This window comes from Amblyraja radiata, chromosome 7, assembly GCF_010909765.2.
Source record: "Amblyraja radiata isolate CabotCenter1 chromosome 7, sAmbRad1.1.pri, whole genome shotgun sequence".
Taxonomy (NCBI): domain Eukaryota; kingdom Metazoa; phylum Chordata; class Chondrichthyes; order Rajiformes; family Rajidae; genus Amblyraja; species Amblyraja radiata.
The window spans coordinates 26592216-26617263 of NC_045962.1; the positions used below are offsets into that span (position 1 = coordinate 26592216).

Consider the following 25048-nt stretch of genomic DNA (forward strand, 5'->3'; position numbering starts at 1 on the left):
AGGAATGTTTGATAGATGTCTTTTGGCTTGGAAGTCTGTGCGCCCTCCATCTGACCTTCAAGATTTCTCACTGTAGACTCATTAATCTGTTTACTAACATTTCTGTCTAATATGTGGACTGGTCTCCTTCATGTCTCACTAAACTCCCTAATGGCCGGTTCTCACGGTGCGACCTGACGCAAGATGTCACCAGAGTGAAGTGGTCGTGGTCCAGCACGAGTTCCGCACGATATAACGGGGGGTAGATAAAGAGTTCCCACGGTACTCGGCAATTCTGTCATTTGTGCGAGTGACTTGTCCGTCTCCCGATCTTTCCCGTTAATCGTGAATGAACATCGTGGACTGTAGTGTAGTTAATCACGTGGCACAAATGATGTCACTTTTTTTCACACACTATATAAATATCCTCCGCTCGTAGAATTGGCTCATTTGCAGACATGCCTATACAAAGTTGGTTCGAGTACAGGCTGGTTGTTATTTTCATTGACGCGCTGTATGCATTAGCGCAACATGTGCATCGAAAACGCTTGCGTGAAGGCAGAAGGGTGAGATTAATTAAAACGAGAATTAAGAGGAAGTCTCACTGGGTTAAGCCCATGTTTCAACGGAGACCTCAATTTGGACAATATGAGCAACTGCTTAATGTGCTGTGCGAAGAGGATAAAAGTGCATTCAAAAACTTTGTCAGAATTTCACCCGAGCTCTTTAATGAGCTGAAGAATAATTTGAGACCTCTGCTGAAGAAGACTGACACTGTAATGAGAAAGGCACTGGAACCAGGTTTGCGCATAGCAATCACCCTCCGCTACTTGGCCTCAGGCGATTCTTATAAAAGTCTATCTTACAACTTTCTTGTCGCCACCAACAGCATCTGTGGTATTGTCCGAGAAACCTGTGAGGCGATCATCCAATTTTATTCAGCTGAAGTGATGGAATGCCCCAGTACACCAGATGCGTGGAAGAGAGTTGCACTGGGGTTTGAAAACAGGTGGAACTTTGCTCACACATGTGGGGCTTTGGATGGCAAGCATGTGGCAATTCGTAAACCACCCGGAGGTGGATCAAATTATTTCAATTACAAGAAATTCCACTTAATTGTACTCATGGCGGTGGTTGATTATAACTACAACTTCCTGTATGTGAATGTGGGCACACCTGGAAGTGTTGGTGATGGCCGGATTTGGAAAGAAACCTGGCTTGGAAAGAAAATGGAAGGTGGAACAGCAGGCATGCCTGATCCAGAACCTCTGTCAGGAGAAGACAGCCCGGACATCCCATATGCGATGGTTGCTGATGAAGCCTTTGCACTACGGCCCTGGATTATGAAGCCATATCCACAGAGGAATCTAACTAGGGAACAGAGGATCTTCAATTACAGGCTGTCAAGGGCCAGGAGGGTAGTAAAAATTTATTTTGGCATCTTGGCAAACAGATTTAGATGCTTGCTCAAGACAATGGAGCAGAGGCCCAAGAATGTGGAGAGTATAGTATATGCAGCATGTGTTCTGCACAACCTGATCCGATTGAGAGGTGCAGCTGCTGGATCAGCAACATCCATCCAGGATGGTGACATAGTGGACAGTGACACAGGGGAAGTAACACTAGGTGCTTGGAGAAGTGGTGCGAACAAGTTGAAAATGGTCTCACTGCAGCGTTTGAAAGGTAACTCGGGCACATCCAGTGTGAAAGAGCAAAGAGACCATCTCTGCGCTTACTACAATTCACAATTGGGGAGTGTGCCGTGGCAGGACAGCTATATTGATGGGTAGCCGACCACAGGAACACTACTGCATGTTATAAGCTGACTTCCTAGTGTTGTCCTCTGAAAAGTGCTTCCTATAAGATGTTCGTCCGCAAAACCTGGCGTTTAAAACATTGCATTGTCCCTTTAAATGCCTGAGTTCACGCTTGTAGCGGAGGTTGATGGATATAATGTGTTTTAAATAATCTCGCGTGCCTCATTTGTTGATTTTCGTGTTTGCGAGGCCCTTTTATAGACAAATGTTTGGTGTGATGCACCTTCTCTCAATATGTGCAAGAAGTCGTCTTTTTATATTGTCAAATAGGAATAAAGACTTTGTCTCACATTTACCGTGCTGATTGGCTTATTTTATTTTCTACCGAGAGGTGAAACTTTCAAACGTTTAAATAGCTCAACAATTGATGGACCTGAACACTCATTAATGAAACTTAATGAAAATGTGATTATATCACCTCCCTTCAACTATTTTGTGTTTCAGCATGAGAGGGATTATAACATTAGAGACATTCATCTTGTAGTGATGTGTTAATGAAGAATTGCAGACATCAAGCTGATAGTAAAAAATATATTTATTTAACAATGAGGTAAACAAGCACTGACAATCAAACTGCTGAGGTAAAAGCTTTATCACACTTCAGGCTATCATAAAATGTGGAGCCACCAACAGAAACAAAGTTATGCCCAAGAGGAAAAGACACACATATTAACATACAGACATTTATAAAGGATATTGAGAACACCTTTTTTACTCACCTTCTGTCCCCTCTGTCCAGCTTCCGGGTTTACCGTTCGCGGGAGTTCCCACGGTACCCGCAAGAGTCATTACGGATATCGCACGGATATCGCACTGGCATCTGCGTTCATACAATGTTGTCCTTGAGACTCTTGAAAGGCGCCCATAAATAAAATTTATTATTATTATTAATGTTGCAACGCTCACCAAAAAGTGCTCAAGTCACTCTTGGAGAAATTCAAAAAATTTTGAATTTTCTCCCGACCTTACAAAGTTACACGACTACCTGCCGTTAGCGCCACGGAGGTCCTCGGTGGTCCACGAATGCCGTACTGTTATCGCAGGAGGTTCCCACGATGTTAAACTCTTGTTAAGTCTTGCGTCAGGTCGCACCGTGAGAAAGCCCTTTAACTAAATTTTGACACTACTCGCATTATCTCTCTAAATTGAGCAATTATTCTTACACTTTAGGATCTAAAAAAAATCCTGATCCAGGTATTGGTCGGATGAGTTCCAGAAAGCATTCCTCACTTTCATACCTTGCACTACCTTCAAACCATTTAGTTTTTTTTGCCGATTGCTATCTTGAGGTTTACAGTAGCCAACCTGTATGTCTTTGGGATGTGGTAGGAAACTGAGCCCTGTGAAGAAATCTTTGTGGTCACAGGGAGAACATGCAAACTCTCCACAGACAGCACTTGAGGTCAGCACTGAATCTGGGATAGTGGAACTGTGTGACAGTAGTTTCCATAGCTGTTCTAGGGATGAACAATAAATGTCCACATGTTTCCATATTTGTCAGCAATAAATGTCTATAGTGAAACCTCCACAGTTTAGTGATATTGGAAATGCTGAGACAATGGAGGTTCATCCATCCCTTCATCTGAAGACCCAAAATATCACCAATTCATATTCTCCAGAGATGCTACCTGATCTGCTGAGTTACTCTAGCAATTTGTGTCATTTTGTGTGAACCAGCGTCTGCAGTACCTTGTTTCTACATTGTCCATCCCTTTATAACTCTGTGTAACTCTCCAAGAAGGGATTCAATTTTATTCCCTTTCTTGGACTCCAGTCTTGTTCTTCACCACATCTTCACACCTACCCCAATGAAAGCTTGGATCTAAAGATAGTTTGGTGATGGGCAGAGGGCGATGGGCGGGAGCTGCTTATGGGATTGGAAGTCTGTGATCCAGTAACCTCGGGATCAGTGTTGGAATCCTTGCTGTTTGTTTTTACATTAATGATCGGGATATGAACTTGGGAGTAATTATTAGTAGATTTGCTGAAGATATGGAAACTGTTAATAGGAATGAAGATAGTCTTTTGTTTACAGAATGATATTGATCAGTTGATTGTAAAAAGTAGAGAAATGGCAGATGATATTTAATCCTGGAACTTGAGTTCATGCATTTTGGGAAGACTGATGCAGTTAAGACATACACAGTGTCTGTTAGAACCCGAGTCATATGGAGGCCAGGACTAACAATCCAGTGACGAGTTTAAATCCCACTGTTGTGGTTGCAGAATTTAAATTTGTACAGTAATTTAGAACATAGCATGGGCCCTTTGGCACACAATGTTTGTGTCGAACATGATGCCAAGTTAAACTTATCTCATCTGCCCATTGGATGAATCTAGAATCCAAAAAGGAAGGAAACAATTTGACCTCCTGTTGCAAAAGCCCATTATGATGACCCATGTACAGTAAGAATATTGACCAGAAGAAATATTTGTTGGCTTGTATTCTGTACTTCCTGTTAATTTGACCTTCAAATTTGCTTTCAAAGCTGTGTGGACATATTTCTGATTCCTTTCCACGTGTGTCACTTACAGGTTATAAGTACGATGGTGGTATTACTGTGTAGCATTATTCTTGCGGGTTCATCACTGATGTTACTCAGTCGATACAAACAGAATGTTGCTTATCAGAGGCTGCAACACCACTCTATTTCCACGAGCACCAGTGAGGATTGTAGAGTGAATGAAATTCAACCAACAATTACCAATGGAACGTCCATTGCAGAATTTGCAACAGGAGAAGGTGATGATGTTTTTCTTCATATATATTACACAGTATAAAAAGAGAGATCTGGAAATTCTTACCCCTTTCCCCATGAAAAATTCTGTAAAAATTTTACATTGAAGGAATAAACTGGTTTGTTTCCAGCCTTCCATCCTAATCTTCCTGTCACACTGTGAACCTCTATCACGCTATCTTTAAATTGGATTCATTGCTGGTTAAATTCAATGATTGGCCTGAAAATCATCAGGCTTCTTGTATAATTTATGGCAATTTAGAGCATTTTCATCACAATGCTTCATGCTGAGACCACATACTTTATTTATTTATCATGAGATGAGGTTTTGTACGTGCTCAAGCATATTTGGCATCATGAAGCCCCTTTGGGTGAAGGTTTAGATGCACCATTTAGTTTGGTCAAACTGGATAGGATGCAGAGAAGATTTACAAGAATTATGCCAGGACTCGACGGCCTGAACTATATGGAGAGGTTGAGCAGGCTAGGACTATATTCCTTGGAGCGCAGGAGGATGAGGGGTGATCTTATGGAGGTGTACAAAATTATGAGAGGAATAGATCAGTGGAATGAGCTGCCAGATAAAGTTATTGAGGCAAGAACAGTAACTGCAGAGTCCCTTGCCCAAAGTAGAGGAGATAGAGAACCAGAGGACATAGGTTTAAGATGAGGCAGGAAAGATTTAATAAGAACCTGAGGGGTAACGTTTTCAACACAAAGGATGGTGGGTGTATGGAACAAAGGTTTCGAAGGTCGTTTATTGTCACATGTACCAGTGCTATGCAAATTACAATACAGCCATACAAAAAAAAGACACACAAATACATAAAAGTTAGCATAAACATCCACCACAGTGGATTCCCCACATTCCTCATTGAGATGGAAGGCAAAAAATTCCAACTTCTTCCTCTTTATTTCTCCCGCGGTCGGTGCAGTCGAGCAAGCCGCAGGAGGTGGTAGTTAAGGCAGGTACTATAGCAGCGTTTAAGAAACATTTGGGCAGGTACATAGATAGGACAGGTTTAGAGGGATATGGGCCAAACGCAGGCAGGTGGGACTAATGTAGATGGGACATGTTGGTCGGTATGGACAATTTGGGCTGAAGCGCCTGTTTCCATGCTTCATGACTAAATAGAATTCAATAGTCCATCCGCTGACCTTTGTTTAGATGAGATTTTTTTAACTGGGTCTGTGTAGGTTAATAAATAATGCAGTTATGGAGTAGGACTGTCAGGCACCTTGGATTTTTATAAGATTTCCCAGATAAGAAACTGTATTTTTTAATTACATTTCTAAAAGAATACATTATAGTTTAGAGGTACAGCATGGAAACAGGCCATTCTCTGCACAGACAGCACCCATTGGCATGATCGAACCTGGGTCTCTGGTGCAGCATGGTAGTTATTCCACCGTTGTGCCACCCCAATAGCTTATAAGTTACTCAATGTTATATATTACGGGCAATCGGGTGACTTTCTGGACTAAGAAAGAACGTTATAGTGTCGGCTCTAACTTTATTGGGAAGTGACAAGGAGTTTCATTGTATCAATGTCAAAAACCTTGTTTGATCATGCTACCATGAGAAGTATTAGGACACAACTGGAAATGTTGTTGGAGTAGATTACAAGGAATGCTTTATCAGAGAACAGTAGGACAGAGAACATTAGGGAAGGAATTTTGGAGATACACGATTTGTTCAGATTGAAACCAAACATAATACGTATAGAATATTCAATCGTCCAAAATTGATGTAAAGCAAAATTTCAAGGAATGTATGACTAAAGCCATATTTAATTCAGCCACACATTCTTGCTGTGGAGCACCGATGTGTTGAGCACCAATTTGAAGTTAGAGTATAAATCAGACTCTGCTCTATTGCCCTTTAGTTGAAACAACCTGTTGCCACATAGAGAATGAAAATGGACTCAGCAGCACTGGGTTTTTGACGCTGAGGTTCCAAAATGACTGCAGTGGTGGGCATGTGCAATTTTGATCAGGTAGACCTCATTCCTTCTGGGTAAAGTAGTTTAAGTGTAGCATTTCCTGTGGTTGCAAGGGAAAGTACCATAGTGGGTACTGGGTTTGGGTGGAAAGGGACAAATTGACCAGGGAGTTACGGGGGGAATGGTCTCTGCGGAAAGCAGAAAGGGGAGGAGATGGGAAGATGTGGCCAGTGGTGGGATCCCGTTGGAGGTGGTGAAAATATCGGAGGATTATATGTTGTATGTGATGGCTAGTGGGGTGGAAGGTGAGGTCAAGTGGGGACTCTGTCCTTGTTACGAGTGGGGGGATGGGGAGTGAGAGTGGAGCTACGGAATATAGAGACCCTGGTGAGAGCCTCATCTATAGTCGAAGAGGGGAACCCCTGTTCCCTAAAGAATGAGGACATCTCCGATGCCCTGGTTTGGAACACCTCATCCTGGGTGCTGATGCGGCATAGACGGAGGAATTGGGAGTATGGGATAGAGTCCTTACAGGAAGCAGGGTGGGAAGAAGTGTAGTCCAGATAGCCACAGGGAGTCAGTGGGTTTGTAGTAGATGTCGGTCAGTAGTTATCTGCGATGGAGATAGTGAGGTCTAGATGCGGTAACTCAGTGGGTCAGGCAGCATCTGTGGAGAGAATAATTAATGTATAACTAAAGATAAGGCTTTATCATTTCGACTTGTAATTACAAACGATTCCTTTCTTATGAAATAACATTCAGAATATTAAATGTAGACAAAAATGCTGGAACAACTCAGCGGGTGAGGCTCCTCCTCTCTCGCGAAATCTCCTCAAGGTATGTTTACTTTGAAGAAGTTCTCCTCCTCTCTCCTTAAACATTCCGAATATTAATGTACTTTAAAAAGTTTGTTTTATTACTGCCATTCTGCACGCAGTTTGATTCTTTGTTGTCTGGTTATATCCTGAATCTTTGACTGTTTCTGTTTATGACATAGTTATGTTTTGTCACAGAATGTAAGTCTGCCTTCACATGTTCTGCATTAATTCTTATAAGGATTTAAATGTATAGAGAATGAACTGTGTTCAGATTTTAAAGTAGTTATTTATGAAAACATGAAGAGCTTTTGAATGTCTTGGGACTGTAATATTTGAATTTAAAAATATAACTGCATCTATTGGGGTTTGCTATGTTTTGTTGTTTATAAGTTAATATTAGTGAGCATTAATAATTATTTAAGGTGCCTTCGTTTTTAACAGAAACCTTTGCTGGTCAAATGGAAAATCAAGATGAATTATTATGTTTTACCAACCTGGATGTTCTGACTGATGACAGACCCATGAATGCAATGCAACGGGGTGGTATGGTCATTGAAACAATATAACGTTCGGCAAATAAAATATCCTGATTAATGACTTGAATGCTTTACTAACAATTTGAAATGCTCTATAGCCTTTTAATGTATACTAACATAAAAATCCACAATCAACAATATGGTACCTTATACAGCAATATATACTGTGACTCATGACTGTGATAAACTTAATCTTTCCTTCTCGAAACTCATCGGATAAATCTTTCCCTTAATCTCGTTAATCTGACTGTCACCTTTGACAAGGTCCATGTCCCCTTCCAAAGCCTCTCCTCAACCATCTGGCTAGAAGGAACTGTACTTGCCTAGTTTCATTTGAATTATTCAGTCATAACAAGAAAATCAACTCTAATACATTTTCTTCTCACTGCCGTACCGTTAGCTCTGGTGTCCCCCAATGATATAACATTGAGGATCCTCCTATATGTGCATCATGCTGCTATATTGCATCAGTCCTTGTACACATGTTGAAGACAAACCCACGCTTCATTCCCACTTCCCCTGGCCCCTTCACTGTCTCTGAGCTGTCAAATAGCTTATCCCAGATTTAGTAATTATGAGCAAGCCATTGTCATGTCTTTGTTCCCATAATAATAATAATAACTTTATTTATAGAGCACTTTAAAAACAACCACTGTTGCAACAAAGTGCTGTACATGACTAATCATGGACAAAAAATTATTACACGACAATAAAAACATTAAAAGAGAGAGTAAAAACAATAAAAAAAAAACATTAAAACACTAAAACAGGAGCAAAGTCTCATGCAGGGTCAAAAGCCAAGGAATAGAAATGGGTTTTAAGACTGGTTTTGAAGATGGACAGTGAGGGGGCCTGTCTGATGTGCAACGGCAGAGTGTTCCATAACGCCGGAGCAACAACAGAGAAGGCTCTATCCCCTCTGAGCTTCCGCTTAGACCTCGCTACCTCCAGGAGCAGCTGATCAGCTGACCTGAGGCACAAAGTCCACTTGTCTACTTGTCCACTGTCTCTTTTCTCATCCCTGACAATGCTCGACCAGATAGTTCTCTGCCTTGGTGCTTGTCATGTTTAGTTTATTTTAGTATAGAGAAACAGTGTGGAAATACGCCCTTGGCCCACTGAGTCCATGCCGACCATTAATCACCCGTACACTAGGTCCATGTATTCCACTATCGCATCCTGCACACCAGGTGCAATTTACAGCGGCCAATTAACCTACAAACTTGCACGGAAGGAAACTGGAGCGCCCGGAGAAAACCTACGCGGTCACAGGGAAAACGTATAAACTCTGCACAGACAGTACCTAAGGTCAGGGTCGAACCCAGGTCTCTGGCGCAGCGAGGCAGCAACTCTACCATTACGCCACTGTGACTAAATTAACTTTTTACCATTATTAAGACAACCTGTGTAACACCTTCCAAATACGCGCATGTCAGGTTATTTTCCACACTTTTTACGTGAACTGGACTATTCTGATGTTCACTCAGTGGTCATCTCTTGATTTACACAAAAAATTAAGATAATCGAACATATTGTTGCCCAATGGGGTGTAACGGGGGTGGCACAATGGTGCAGCGGTAGAACTGCTGGCTTACAGCGCCAGAGACAAGGGTTGGATATTGACAACAGGTGCTGCATGCCTTGCTGAGTATTTACAGATTTTTTTTTTGCATTCTGATGGAGCGCCTTTTGGATGTTTTAGTGTGATATGAGTACTATATAAATACAAAATGCTGTTGTAGTAATTGTTTGTGCATAGAACAATAGAAAAGTACAGCACAAGAACAGACCATTTGGCCCACAATGTCTGTGCCGAATATGAAGCAAAATAAAACTTCTCATTTGCCTGCACTTGATCCATTTCCCTGCATCCACTACATATCCATGTGCCTGTCTAAAAGCCTCAAATGCCACTGACCACTCTCTCTGTCACAAAAATGTCCCTCACATCACATTTAATCTTTGCCACACTCACCTTAAAGTGATTTAGCCAAGAGGTAAATGTGCTTTAAAGCTGTGAACAGGCTACGTTCCTCATTGTATAATCAGAATTTCTGTTGTACATTTTATGATCTTACGCACAACTGCATAGCTTGATCAATAATAGTTGTTTCAACTAGTAGACTTAATTTGGATCTTATCTTTTTGGGTATTTCTTTTCCACAGTCAGCAGAATTCATAATAATAATATCTTAGCTTCTGCATCTCCAAATCTTATCACTCATGTGTTTATTTTCAGCAGAACAATGCATGGCCTTGACACCAGAAGGGGAGTGTTTACGAAGTGCAGATCCACAGCTCGGCAGGCACGTGCTACTGTGTTTGCTTCTCATTATAGGCTTGTTTGCTGTAAGTCTGACATTGAAACGATTTTGCTTCATGACAATGGACATTTTAATCAAAAAATAAATAAAAATTAACCTATACTCATTTCATTACTTGCCTCTGTTTAAACATTGCCTTTCTCAAAGGCATTTTTTGTTGGTGTTATTGTTGTTGGTTTAACTAATCAACGAGAACTGTTACAGTTTCTACCCTCATGAAAGTATGATTCAGTTAACCTTCTGGGTGTCAATTTTAAGAGACATCTGAGAGATGCTCTTAAACTGGGACTGAATAGAGATGAGAAGCAGGAATGTTATGCTAAACCTGCATTGTACTGGTTTGACCAGGCCTTGAGAGCTGTGTAGAGGTCTGGTCACTATTTTCAGAACTATTTAGAGTTATGTTAGAGCTCATTTTGGATATTTTATTGTGATATAAATACTATATTAATGCAAATTGCTGTTGTACTAATTATTAATACATGGAACATAATACTAGCCTTTTATTTCGAGAGGGCTTATATACAAAAACAGGGATGTAATGCTGAGGCCGCATTTGGAATATTGTGAGCATTTCTGGGCACCATATTTGAGGAAGGAGAGGGTCCAGAGGAGGTTTACAAGAATGATCCTAGGAATGAGTAGGTTAACATATGATGAGCGTTTGACAGAACTGCGCTGGAGTTTAAAAGAATGAGGGGGACCTCATTGAAATGTACAGAATAGTGAAAGGCTTGGATAGAGTGGATGTGGAGAGGGTGTTTCCACTAGTGGGAGAGCCTTAGACAGAGGTCATAGCCTCAGAATTAAAGGACGTTCTTTTAGGAAGGGGATGAGGAGGAATTTCTTTAATCAGAGGTTGGTGAATCTGTGGAATTCTTTGTCACAGAAGGCTGTGGAGGTCAAGTCAATGGATATATTCAAGGCAGAGATTGACAGATTCTTGATTAGTACTGGTGTCAGAGGTTATGGGAAGAAGGCAGGAGAATGGGATTAGGAGGGAGAGATAGATCAGCCATGGTTGAATGGCGGAGTAGACTTGATGGGCCGAATGGACATATTTGCTCCTATCACATGATCATGATAAGAAAAGACAGTGAAGAAGGTGCAGGGACATTGTAGAGGGCTGATACCAGAAATGCCAGGAAAAGATGAACAGTGAAATTCTTTTCCCTAGAGAAAAGAAAGTTGGGAATTGACCTTTTAAAGGACTTTAAAATGGTGAAAGTTTTGCGTGGATTCAGAACATCTCTGCTTCTGAGGAAGAGCATAAATCTAGAGGCCACTGATATAAGATAGTCATAGAGTTATACAGCACGGAAACACATATATCAGCCCCACATATCCATGCCTCTATTCTACAACACTCCTAGCACCCTGTCATTTGCTGTATATGTTCTTCACCTGGTTTATATGCCTCACTCAGCACTTGTCCAAGTTGATTTCTACCTTGCCATTCCTTGGCCCATTTTCGCCAGTTGATCAAGATCCTGTTGTAGTATTAGTCCATTTTTTTCAATGTACACCACATCACCAGATTTGGTGTCATCTGCAAACGTACTAATCATGCCGTCCACATTTTCATCCAAAAGGTAATATGTATATATGCATATGATAAGCAAGAGTAGATCCCTAATCCCTAATCCCTGAGACACACCACTGATCACAAGCCTCCATTCTGAAAAATGATCCACAACTCTCACTCTCGATCTCCTTTCACCAAAGTGAATGTTGTGTCCATTTGTCTAGCTCACCCTGGATCCCATGTTATCGCATCTTCCGGCCCAACTTACAATGTGGGGACCTTGACAAAGGTTGCGTCAAAGTCCACATAGACATTGTCTACTGACCTACCCTCGTCAAACCTCCTGGTTGCCTCTTCAAGAAAAACTCCACAAAATTTGTGAGGTATGATTTCTTGCACAAAATGCCAATGTGACTATCCCTGATCAGTCCTTGTCTTTCCAAATGCAGGCAAATCCCATCGCCTAGAATCCCTTCCTGTAACTTTTAAACCACTGACATTAGGCTCTGTAGTCTGTAGTTCCCTGGCTTGTCCTAACGGCTTTCCTTAAATAAAGGCGCAACAGTATCTACTCTGTAGTCCAGATATTCACCAAGGAATCCAGTAGCGAACTTGCAAGAAAAGTTTTTATCCAAAGAGTGGAACAGACTGTCACATGAAGTGGTGGAAGCATTTATGGCAAGGCTAGAGATGCATAGGAGGATGAGGGAATGGAGGTTGCCTTGATCATTTTAGCTGAGGAAAGATGGAGGAGGCTCAAGTAGAGCATAAATGCCACCTTGGAGACACAAGACTGCAGATGCAGGAATCTTGAGCAAAAAATATCGACAATCCTAACGGGTTAGGCAGCATCTGTGGAGAGAAAGTAAAGCTTGGTTATATTTTCTCTTCCTGCTGTTTTTGCCATTCTTGCGCTTTAGATTTCCTAAATAATACAACATGATGAGTTGATCTAGAATATTAACCATTTATAATGTTGTCTCATTCTGTTTTTCATGTTGCTTCATGTATTATTGTGTAAATACTTATAAATTGGCAGTGGCACTTTTATCCATCCCTGATTGACATTTTAAAATATTTTTCAGAATGTATCCAGTTGTTTCTGGTTTTTAGTTAACCAAAAACCAGGCCGCCTTTACGTTGAGCTGCAGTTCTTCTGTGTAATCTTCAATTTTGCACAGGTTTGTGTTCTTCAAGTGATTGAATTCTATGAACGTTATTTTATATTTGAACAATAACACTGAATTAATCCAGTGGTGAATGTCAATTTAAGCATTGTGGTAAACAATGTGTCTTTTTTTTCCCCCTTCCAGGGTTTTATTTCCTTTGGCATATTTGGGCTTGATAAGCATTTAGTCATTCTCCCGTTTAAGAAAAGGTAAATAATTTTATCTCAACATAATTTTACCTCATGGTGTTCTTATTCTTCACTTCTAGAAAGTGATAATTCAACACCTCTCGATTTCAATTAGATTTATACGATGAGGATAAACATAAAAAGCTGGAGTAACTCAGCAGGACAGGCAGCATCTCTGGAGAGAAGGAATCGGTGACGTTCTGGGTCGAGACCCTTCTTCAGACTGAAGTCAGGGGAGTGCGTGGGACAGAGAGAATGTAGTCGGAGACAGGAAGACTGGTGGGAGAACTGGGAAGAGGGTGGGGATGGAGAGAGAGGGAAAGTAAAGGCGATTTAAAGTTAGAGAAGTCAATGTTCATATCGCTGGGGTGTAAGCTACCCAAACGAAATATGATATGCTGTTCCTCCAATTTGCACTGGGCCTCACTCTGACAATGGAGGAGGCCCAGGACAGAAAGGTCAGATTGGGAATGGGAGGGGGAGTTAAAGTGCTGAGCAAACGGGAGATCAGGTAAGTTAAGGTGGACTGAGCGGAGGTGATCAGCTAAATGATCGCCGAGCATGCGCTTGGTCACCAGGAGTTGACACCTGGAACAGCGGATACAGTAGATGAGGTTGGAGGAGGTACATGCGAACCTCTACCTCACCTGGAAAGACTGTCAGGGTCCTTGGATGGAGTCGAGGGGGGAGGTAAAGGGACAGGTGTTGCATCTCCTGTGGTTGCAGGGGAAAGGACCTGGGGAGGGGGTGGTTTGGGTGGGAAGGGACGAGTTGACCAGGGAGTTGCGGAGGGAACGGTCTCTGCGGACAGCAGAAAGGGGTGGAGATGGAAAGATGTGGCCAGTAGTGGGATCCCATTGGAGGTGGCAAAAATGTTGGAGGATTATATGCTGTATGCCGAAAATGTTGGAGGATTATAAGAAGAGGATTTGAATTAGAAATCTTGATATCAGTACCATTTGTTTAGAGCAGATACCTGGGGTATAATGCTTGCTTGATTTATACATTTTTAGAATAATGCGCTTGTCTAATTGCTACCAAAGTTTAATTTACATTCTCTAGCACATCAGTTTTCAGCTTTATTTTGTAAGTTCAGTTTTGCAGAAGAGAAAGAAAACTCAAATGATTGCTGCAGCTATTAGGTTATATGTTTAAATGTATTTATCTTTGGGATTTTATTTTTCCAATTATGGAGCATAAACGGGTAATGTCAGGTAAAGGATTGTACAGATGGAAGGGAAAGCTGTATGATGTTGTATGATGTGATTTACCTCATTTATTTAAAATAGCAGCATGGTGGCTTGCAGTGCCTAGCATATGTTTGATTAACCCATTGTTTTTCAAGCCCATAACCCCCGAGTAAAACATGAGCCGCCTTTCTTGATTAAGGTCCTGATCGCAATCTTCATTCGATAAGAACTCTTAACGGGGAAGAGAATCTAGTAGCATTGGTGATGGGGCACGGGCAGGGAATATATCATATTCTGTGCTCAGCTACTGATTGATGTGGCATCAATGATGGATGTAAAGAAAGGAATGAAAAATATAAATAACTTTGCAATGTTGCAGGCCAGCCATGTTATACATGCACTGACTCTGTGCAGCACCCGTGGACTCCATTTGGTGGGGCAGAGAAACCCTCATTGCTATTGGTCCAAGACCTCACACAGCTGATATGAAATGGCTGGTCCACATTGAATGAATTCATGTACTGGCATTTTGAGTTCTTTAGAACTGGAGTGGAACTGAACTCTGCTCGATCCCATGTGAATGTATAGCTAATTATATCTATCTACATATTTGTATGTTAAAATAGGAACACCACATGTTGAGCTGCAATTACATTCACTTGCCGGTAACAGGAGTGTCATTACAGTTTGAAAAGTTTACATGGGCCATTACTGTCATAAATACGTCAGACGGAATTTTTCCAGGATAGAAACAGAAACATAGAAAATAGCAGGAGTAGGCCATTCGGCCCGTCGAGCCTGCACCGCCATTCAATATGATCATAGCTGATCATCCAACTCGGTATCCTGTACCTGTCTTCTCTCCATACCCCCTGATCCCTTTAGCCACAAGGGCCACATCTAACTCCCTCTTAAATTTAGCCAATGAACTGGCCTCAACTACTTTCTGTGGCAGAGAATTCCACAGATTCACCACTCTCTCTGTGAAATTTTTTTTTCCTCATCTCGGTCCTAAAAGACTTCCCCCTTATCCTTAAACTGTGACCCCTTGTTCTGGACTTCCCCAACATCGGGAACAATCTTCCTGCATCTAGCCTGTCTAACCCCTTAAGAATTTTGTACGTTTCTATAAGATCCCCCCTCAATCTTCTAAATTCCAGCGAGTACAAGCCGTCTATCCAGTCGTTCTTCATATGAAAGTCCTGCCATCCCAGGAATCAGTTTGGTGAACCTTCTCTGTACTCTCTCTATGGCAAGAATGTCTTTCCTCAGATTAGGAGACCAAAACTGTACGCAATACTCCAGGTGTGGTCTCATCAAGGCCCTGTACAACTGCAGTAGAACCTCCCTGCTCCTATACTCAAATCCTTTTGCTATGAATGCAAACATACCATTCGCCTTCTTCACTGCCTGCTGCGCCTGCATGCCTACTTTCAATGATTGGTGTACCATGACACCCAGGTCTCGTTGCATCTCCCCTTTTCCTAATCGGCCGCCATTCAGATAATAGTCTACTTTCCTGTTCTTGCCACCAAAGTGGATAACCTCACATTTATCCACATTATACTGCATCTGCCATGCATTTGCCCACTCACCCAACCTATCGAAGTCACCTTGCAGCCTCCTAGCATCCTCCTCACAGCTAACACTGCCCCCCAGCTTTCCTCAAACTTGGAGATGTTGCATTCAATTCCCTCGTCCAAATCATTAATATATATTGTAAATAGCTCGGGTCCCAGCACTGAGTCTTGCGGTACCCCACTAGTCACTGCCTGCCATTCTGAAAAGGACCCGTTTACCCCTACTCTTTGCTTCCTGTCTGCCAGCCAGTTCTCTATTCACATCAATACTGAACCCCCAATACCGTGTGCTTTAGGTTTGTATAGTAATCTCTTATGTGGGACCTTGTCAAAAGCCTTCTGAAAGTCCAGATATAACACATCCACTGGTTACATCCTCGAAAAATTCTATAAGATTCAACAGACATGATTTACATGATTCTAAAAAATTCTACGTGATTCGTCAGACATAAATCAATGCCGACTTTGTCCAATGATTTCACCATTTTCCAAATGTGCTGCTATCCCATCTTTAATAACTGACTCTAGCATTTTCCCCCCTACCGATGTTAGACTAACTGGTCTGTAATTCCCCGTTTTCTCTCTCCCTCCCTTTTTAAAAAGTGGGGTTACATTAGCTACCCTCCAATCCTCAGGAACTACTCCAGAATCTAATGAGTTTTGAAAAATTATCACTAATGCATCTATTATTTCTGGGGCTACTTCCTTAAGTACTCTGGGGTGCAGCCTATCTGGCCCTGGGGATTTATCGGCCTTTAATCCATTCAATTTACCTAACACCACTTCCCGACTAACCTGGATTTCACTCAGTTCCTCCATCTCATTTGACCCCCGGTCCCCTGCTATTTCCGGCAGATTATTTATGTCTTCCTTAGTGAAGACAGAACCAAAGTAGTTATTCAATTGGTCTGCCATGTCCTTGTGCCCCATGATCAATTCACCTGTTTCTGACTGCAAGGGACTTACATTTGTTTTAACTAATCTTTTTCTCTTCACATATCTATAAAAGCTTTTGCAGTCAGTTTTTATGTTCCCTGCCAGTTTTCTTTCATAATCTATTTTCCCTTTCCTAATTAAGCCCTTTGTCCTCCTCTGCTGGATTGAATTTCTCCCAGTCCTCTGGTAGGCTGCTTTTTTCTGGCTAATTTGTATGCTTCATCTTTTGTTTTGATACTATCCCTGATTTCCCTTGTTATCCACGGATGCACTACCATCCCTGATTTATTCTTTTGCCAAACTGGGATGAACAATTGTTGTAGTTCATCCATGCGGTCTTTAAATGCCTTTAAGAATCAATTGCCAGTCTATCTTGGCCAATTCACGTCTCATACCCTCAAAGTTACCTTTATTTAAGTTCAGAACCCTTGTTTCTGAATTAACTGTCACTCTCCATCCTAATGAAGAACTCAACCATATTATGGTTACTTTTGCCCAAGGGGCCACGCACAACAAGACTGCTAGCTAACCCTTCCTCATTACTCAATACCCAGTCAAGAATAGCCTGCTCTCTCGTTGGTCCTCTATATGTTGGTTTAGAAAACTATCCCGCATACATTCCAAGAAATCCTCTTCCTCAGCACCCCTGCCAATTTGATTCACCCAATTTATATGTAGATCGAAGTCACCCATTATAACTGTTTTACCTTTGTTGCACGCATTTCTACTTTCCTGTTTGATGCCATCCCCAACTCCACTACTACTGTTAGGTGGATACACTGACAGGGATTACGCACTGGAGAGATTTTGTATGACAAATAGTCATACAGCGTGGGAACATGCCATTTGGTCCAACCTGCCCACATCGACCAACATGTCCAATCTACATTTATCCCACCTGCCTGTGTTTAGCCCAGATCCTTCTAAACCTGTCCTATCCATTTACCTGTCTAATTGTTTCTTAAATGTTGTAATAGAAGGCACAAGGCAGTGGAGGCCAATTCACTGGATGTTTTCAAGCGAGAGTTAGATTTAGCTCCTCGGGCAAAAGGAATCAAGGGATATGGGGGAAAAGCAGGAACGGGGTACTGATTTTAGATGATCAGCCACGATCATATTGAATGGCGGTGCTGGCTCAAGGGGCCGAATGGCCTACTCCTGTACCTATTTTTCGTTGTTTCTAATAGTCCATTCCTCAACTACCTCATCTGGCAGCTCGTTCCTTGCACCCACCGTCCTTTGTGTGAAATCTATTGGATTGTATTCTGTACCTTTTACAAACTGATTGGTATATAACACTGTTTTCTCACCCTCAATTATTTGCATGATACAAAGCAAATTAGACCAATCTCGGTTTTTCTCATTTCATAGTTTTTGTGTTTCAGCTCAAGAATTGTCTCTATTGTTCAAGAAGGGAAGAACTCTTTGGAAAAAGTTTAGGTAGATTGTCCATTAATAATTACTGTTAACTTAGGCTTGAAAACCTGTGGTATGGAAAAGATCTTGGAGTGCAGACTGATAATGCAGCAGCTGAGAACATAAGGATGACTTGCCAACAGTTTACTCAGTATCATAAAGACCAGTGCATCAAAGACATTGCCAAAACAAGGAGGTAGGTGCTTCTGCTAACTTGCAGTATTTACTAATTTACAGTCTGAAGAAGGGTCCTGATCCAAACCGTTGTCTATACGTTTCCCTCCACAGATGCTGACTGACCTGCTGAACTCCTCCAACAGTCATTTTGCCGAGGATTCCAGCACTTGTAGTCACTGGTGTCTCCATATTACTGCTAATTTAATTTGCTTTGATTTTAATAGTTTGTTAATTTTCAAAATTGTTTTCTAAAATGCACTAATACTAATTCTTAAAAGACTGAAGATTCAATTTTCAGATTTGCAGCATTTTTGAATTTGTTCCTCCATGCAATTTGTTTAATTGGCACACAGTATATTAATAAAGAAATGATCTGTGGAGGAAATGTTAAAATATTAAGGAATTGAAAACGGATCCATTGTGTTTCGTTTGGGAAGTTTTTGACCATATTCTACTTTATCTCTGCAAAACCTTTTTTACCTGGGCAAGTCAAACAATATTCCTTTCTACAGCTGTTTTGCATGCAAACATTGCTTTACCTTCAGAAATAGTATGCTGTGTGGGTGGATTGTTTTGGCTTGCTGCCCACTTGAATGTTTTCTATCATGGCCTGATACTATGACAAGCCCAGCTTTTACACTCTTACAAAATAGAATCTAGTGGAGAGATCTATTTTCCATTATAACTTTAGTTTTCATCATTTAATCTGTGATGTAATGAGCACCTTTTCCTTTGTACCTTACAAAGGCATAGAATCGCACAACTATCTCAATTAATTCCGTCAAGCCTTCCTTCTGTAGGAATGCTTTTTCATTCTTCCACATCCTCTATCTCCACTGCATCTGCTCCAATGGCAAGACTCTCCATGTAGGAACCTCTTGAGATGTCTTTCTTCTTCCTGAACAATGGTTGCCTCTACATATTGGAGGGTTGGCTGGGCTCTTCATTACATCTCTTCAGTTTCCAACACATCTACTGCCAACTCCTGGATAGAGCAAGGATAGAGTCCCATGGTCTTCAGTTCCCTACATTACCACACCAACCAAGCATTGAACAAATCATCCTTTGCAATTTCAACCTATTTAATGAAATTCCACGTCTAGATGTGCTTTCCCATTCTCTTTTCCCTTTTCCATCATTCTAAAGGAGCCATTCTCCTCGCTAGATCCACCCTTTTGTCTCACTCACCACATCTCATGTGACTTTCGCAACAAACTGCTTGGAATGTTACACTCCTTTTCCCTCTTCATTTCCTGAGGTCCCACAAGACCCAGTCGAAGCATTTCTTCCATTCCAGTGTATTTTGTTTGGTGCTCTCCATCCTTTATGCTGGAGGAACCAATTGCAATTTGAGAGATCGCTTTAGAGAGTATCTACATTAAAATCAGCAGTGGTGAATTATTTTTGCCTGCCACCTTAATTCTCCATCTCACTCCCCTGAAGTTTGTCTGTATAACAGTATAGGTTACTATACTGTTATAACAAGACCTAACATAAGCTTTAGTAATATTGGTTCATTTTTTCCCTCTCGATTAGCACTGTCTGAGTTACTGGGCCTTCACATTTTGAGGCTTTTAACCCCTCCTTAGTTTATGCATCCTCTGCCTGCCCCACTGTCTGCCTCAGCTTCTCGTGCTCTCTTAGTAATGATCAAAGATTTGGTAATGATACTCATTAACCCGTCAACTAGCTGATTTCCTCTGCAACCTATGCCATGGTAACCCTGGCCGTCATTATCAGAGGCATTCAATCTATCTTATCCAGGCCTTCTCTGCTTTCCTCTGCTACTTAAAGAGAACTTATTTATTTTCACATTCCCAAGTCTGAGGAAGAGTCTCCAATCTGAAGTATTAACTCAGTTTCTTTTCCGACTGAAACCACCTCCCCTGCTGAGAGTTTCCAGCATGTTTGTTTTTATTTCAGATTCCCTTCATCTGCATTTTTTTGATTTTCTAAGAACAAAAATAACTTGTGTGACGGTTCGATCATTGGACACTTGAGCTGAGTTAAACATTTCGAATGAAATAATGCCATCTCTAGCAAAAAATAAAATATTTTGTTTACAACTGTCGAAACTAAATTACAGTACAATTACTTTATATTGGAAGAAAATCAGATATGGGATTGTAAAATTATGAGTTCCTTGTGTAAAGCTTTTAGATAAGTTCTCATTTTGGATCTATAATGAAAATGGTATATCTAACTATTTTAATCACAGCAAAAAGATTGACTGATTTAGAAGAGAACCATATGCTTTTTATGGAATATTGTGGTCACTGGCAAAGCTAATTATTATTGCTCACTCTTAATTGCGCAGGAGATGGTGGTGATAAACCACAGCCTAGAGTTACCACTGTCCAATCAGTGAAGGTACCTGCCGTAGTGCTGTTGGTAGAGAATATCAGGATCTGGAATTGGTGATGAAGCAAGTTATTTATTTCTTGATCTGGATAACATGTGATATGAGGGGAGTTTGCAGGTTGTAGCATTTCCATTGTCTACTTTCCTTGTCATCCTTGATGGTCAAAATTTTGGATGGTGACATCAAAGAAGCTTCAGTGATTTCCTGCTGTCTGTTTTGTAGATGTTACATGTTGTGGCCACCAATGTGCCTGTGGTGGAGGAAGTGAATGTGTAGTGTGGTGATTTTGGTGCCAGGATGGCTGATTTGCCCAGGATGGTTTAAGCTTGAGCTTTGACAAAACTCCACTCATCCAGGCAAGTGACACATTCCTATCCGACTTCTGACTTGTGCCTTTATAGATGGAGGATGATTTTTGGATCGTAGGGTGAGCCACCACTCCGGCTAGGTTTCTGATCACTAGTTAATCCCAGGGATTTGATGGGGGAAGATCCAGCAATGAATGTGCTCTTTAATATTAAGAGGAAATGCTTAGACGCCTTGGTGGATCTGCGGATTGCAAGGCACATTAGTGGCACAAAGCTCGCTTGCTACTTATCAAGCTATGCTTGATTATTGTCCCAATCTTAGGCATGTATGCATAGATTACTTTTATTCTGGGGAATTGCAAACCAAATTTAGCATTGTGTAATTTTCAGCCAACATCCCAATTGAATCTTTTTGCATAAGTCTTTATGTTTAAAGCTACTGATTAGAAATTATCTTTAATGGAACAAACCTTTCGATAATTCTCAATGAGGATTGTACACATTATGATCGAAACTAGAATGATAAAGAGGAAATTAATTGCGAGCTCAGACTTGGTGAAGTTGGAAGATTAGGTTGTTAATAGTCTGATTTGTAGGTGACCAGGAAGTAAGGTTTAGAGAGTGGGCAAAAGATAATGCCTTTGGCCTGCCAGTATTAAAGGAAATATAACTCATCTGGAGTTGGAATTTGAACTGGTATGTGTAACATTGCAGAGATAGGGACAGGCCAATGGAGCGGGTCATGATGTAGTGCATCTTTATACTTATGTAAACAAAGTTTTATCTAGTCTCTGTTATCACGTGACTCAATTGAACCTAGGAACTATTGAATCTTATAGTTATGCTGATTTTTAAAGTTAGCTTTATTTGTAGCAAGTTTTTATTTCATACCATCTTCTGTCTTTCTACTGTTTGCTGTTTACTTTCCTGTGAAACAGTGATGTAAGACATGCAGACCAAGTGGATGAATAATTGCTTTGACACAGGTGTGCAGCAGGAACCTCCTCCGACATTTTCCAGGGCTGTGATCTGCTGGACTGGTTGATTCAAGTTGGTCTGGTCCAAGGCCGAAGAGAAGCTATTAAATATGCAAACCGATTACTAGAGGGTGGCATAATTCAATGCCTTACCAATGAATTTCCATTTCAAGATGAATCCCTGTTCTACTGTACGGTGCAGAGGGATGCACTGTGATCTGGACTGTCATTGGAGCTGCTTTGAATTTAAAGATGAAAAGCACGGGAACTTTTTCTCATTGCTGTAGAAATACATTACATTTGTTTTAAAATCTTATTAACCAAAGAATTTGAAATCCATTATTAAAGTTTGTTAATTTTACCTAACAGCCTTATTGTTAGAGCATTAGTGCCCAGGTGATCTTTTGCCAAGACAAAGATTATTCTTTGGGATCAGGGTGGAAACGTCATTCAAAATGTGTTTAGCCATGGATTGCACTGAAATATTGAGTCATTTCATACATGGAGAAACACAGGTGTTAACGTTAACATCTGTGTTTGCAGCAAGCGGAACTGAATGATGCCACTGTTCTATCAGATCCAAAATGCCTCAACTGTCCATGTATCCATGACTGTGACATTGAAGACTTGATATTGTGCTTTCTTAATTTTAAAAAACTGCAGCAGATGTGCTGAAGTACTGAGGGAAACTTTTGCACTTTATGTTAGAAGGTGCACTTTTAACTTTGAATGCATGTAATCATCAGCATGAAATGCAGAATAATTATATTTGTCAAATGTATTCTATTGTTTAACACTGGTCATAGCTCAAGGCAGAATCTGCTGCATTTATAAATAGGTTGTTAAACCTATTTCGTTTAACTTCAGTTTTAATTTACATTTTAATTTAAAAATATTAAAATGTTCTTTTTGGAATGTTTTTTTAAAAATTGAATTAAATAAATATTTTGATAAGTTGAACAGTTTCTCTTGAATTCTGTATCAATGTGGAAATCAAACTTCAATCTTATTGAGTGTCAATTTTATTAGAGCACAGAATTCGACAGCTCAATAACTCGTTGTCTGCATTCTGAATGAATAAGTGTTTGGTTTAATAACTCTGTTGCCTTGAAATTGGATTGTTCATGTTTTCCAATTATCTCTTCCAAGAAGTGTAAAAAATGAATGCAGGTAACAGTCATATAAGTTCTGGTCGTCATTATTAACAGAAAAGTTCACGGAACTGGACCAAATCATGCAATGTCACTAACATGTTTGCCACTATACAGTCACAAATTGCAATCTACAGGGTCCCAACAAGACCAGCCTAACTTTAGTGCAGTTACTGCCACCTTGCTCTGTAATAATTAGAGAAGTATATCAGTCCCTAAAGACACATCTTCAATTAGCAGCAGGCCTGAAGAAGGGTTTCGGCCCGAAACGTTACCCATTTCCTTCGCTCCATAGATGCTGCTGCACCCGCTGAGTTTCTCCAGCATTTTTGTGTACCTTCGATTTTCCAGCATCTGCAGTTCCTTCTTGAACACTTCAATTAGCAGCAACCTACATTATGACTGACATGGGGGAATAGGCTGGAGGGGAGGAGATGGCTCCTAAAGTAGGAAGGACACTGATGTGCTCAAGAATGTGGCCACGATAAGTTTTGTGACAGCTCTCATCCCAGTATACCAGAGGCCCGAATCTCCTCCCAGAATTGTGAAACTACAGAGTGGAGCACTGTTGCCAAATTCATGACCTGAACATTCATCAAGCTGCCGACCAGTAAAAATGCATCTCTTGTGCAAATATCCATGGGCATAAACGTGTGCACGGATTCACACATTATAGAAACATAGAAAATAGGTGCAGGAATAGGCCATTCGGCCCTTCGAGCCTGCACCGCCATTCACTATGATCATGGCTGATCATCCAACTCAGTATCCTGTACCTGCCTTCTCTCCATACCCCCTGATCCCTTTAGCCACAAGGGCCACATCCAACTCCCTCTTAAATATAGCCAATGAACTGGCCTCAACTACCTTCTGTGGCAGAGAATTCCAGAGATTCACCACTCTCTGTGTGAAAAATATTTTGCTCATCTCGGTCCTAAAAGATTTCCCCCTTATCCTTAAACTGTGACCCCTTGTTCTGGACTTCCCCAACATTGGGAACAATCTTCCTGCATCTCGCCTGTCCAACCCCTTAAGAATTTTGTAAGTTTCTATAAGATCCCCCCTCAATCTTCTAAATTTTAGCGAGTACAAACCGAGTCTATCCAGTCTTTCTTCATATGGAAGTCCTGACATCCCAGGAATCAGTCTGATGAACCTTCTCTGTACTCCCTCTATGGCAAGAATGTCTTTCCTCAGATTAGACCAAAACTGTACGCAATACTCCAGGTGTGGTCTCACCAAGACCCTGTACAACTGCAGTAGAACCTCCCTGCTCCTATACTCAAATCCTTTTGCTATGAATGCTAACATGCCATTCGCCTTCTTCACTGCCTTCAGCAACTGCATGACTGGTGTACCATGATACCCAGGTCTCGTTGCATCTCCCTCTTTCCTAATCGGCCACCATTCAGATAATAGTCTACTTTCCTGTTTTTGCCACCAAAGTGGATAACCTCACATTTATCCACATTATACTGCATCTGCCATGCATTTGCCCACTCACCCAGCCTATCCAAGTCACCTTGCAGCCTCCTAGCATCCTCCACACAGCTAACACTACCCCCCAGCTTCGTGTCATCCGCAAACTTGGAGATGTTGCATTCAATTCCCTCGTCCAAATCATTAATATATATTGTAAATAGCTGGGGTCCCAGCACTGAGCCTTGCGGTACCCCACTAGTCACTGCCTGCCATTGTGAAAAGGACCCGTTTACTCCTACTCTTTGCTTCCTGTCTGCCAGCCAGTTCTCTATACACATCAATACTGAACCCCCAATACCGTGTGCTTAAAGTTTGTATACTAATCTCTTATGTGGGACCTTGTCGGAAGCCTTCTGAAAGTCCAGATATAACACATCCACTGGTTCTCCCTTATCCACTCTTGTGTCATGTGCGCAAGCGCATATATGCACA

General features: G+C 41.1%; 1 protein-coding gene across 4 annotated transcripts in view; it reads left to right on the forward strand.

Moving 5' to 3' along the window:
* gpr155 (G protein-coupled receptor 155) overlaps window positions 1–22903 on the forward strand; it is a 69255-nt gene extending 46352 nt beyond the window's left edge. For 2 of the 4 annotated variants that reach the window (XM_033023924.1, XM_033023925.1), the window contains exons 10-16: window positions 4332–4539; window positions 7737–7838; window positions 10071–10180; window positions 12766–12861; window positions 12994–13058; window positions 18218–18355; window positions 21993–22903. In XM_033023924.1, the coding sequence (XP_032879815.1) occupies window positions 4332–4539; window positions 7737–7838; window positions 10071–10180; window positions 12766–12861; window positions 12994–13058; window positions 18218–18355; window positions 21993–22200 (927 nt within the window). In that variant the 3' untranslated portion in view covers window positions 22201–22903. Of the gene's footprint in view, window positions 1–4331; window positions 4540–7736; window positions 7839–10070; window positions 10181–12765; window positions 12862–12993; window positions 13059–18217; window positions 18356–21944 lie in introns of all 4 variants that reach the window. The other 2 variants (XM_033023927.1, XM_033023926.1) reach the window with 2 other exon arrangements.
* Window positions 22904–25048: the final 2145 nt, after the last annotated feature.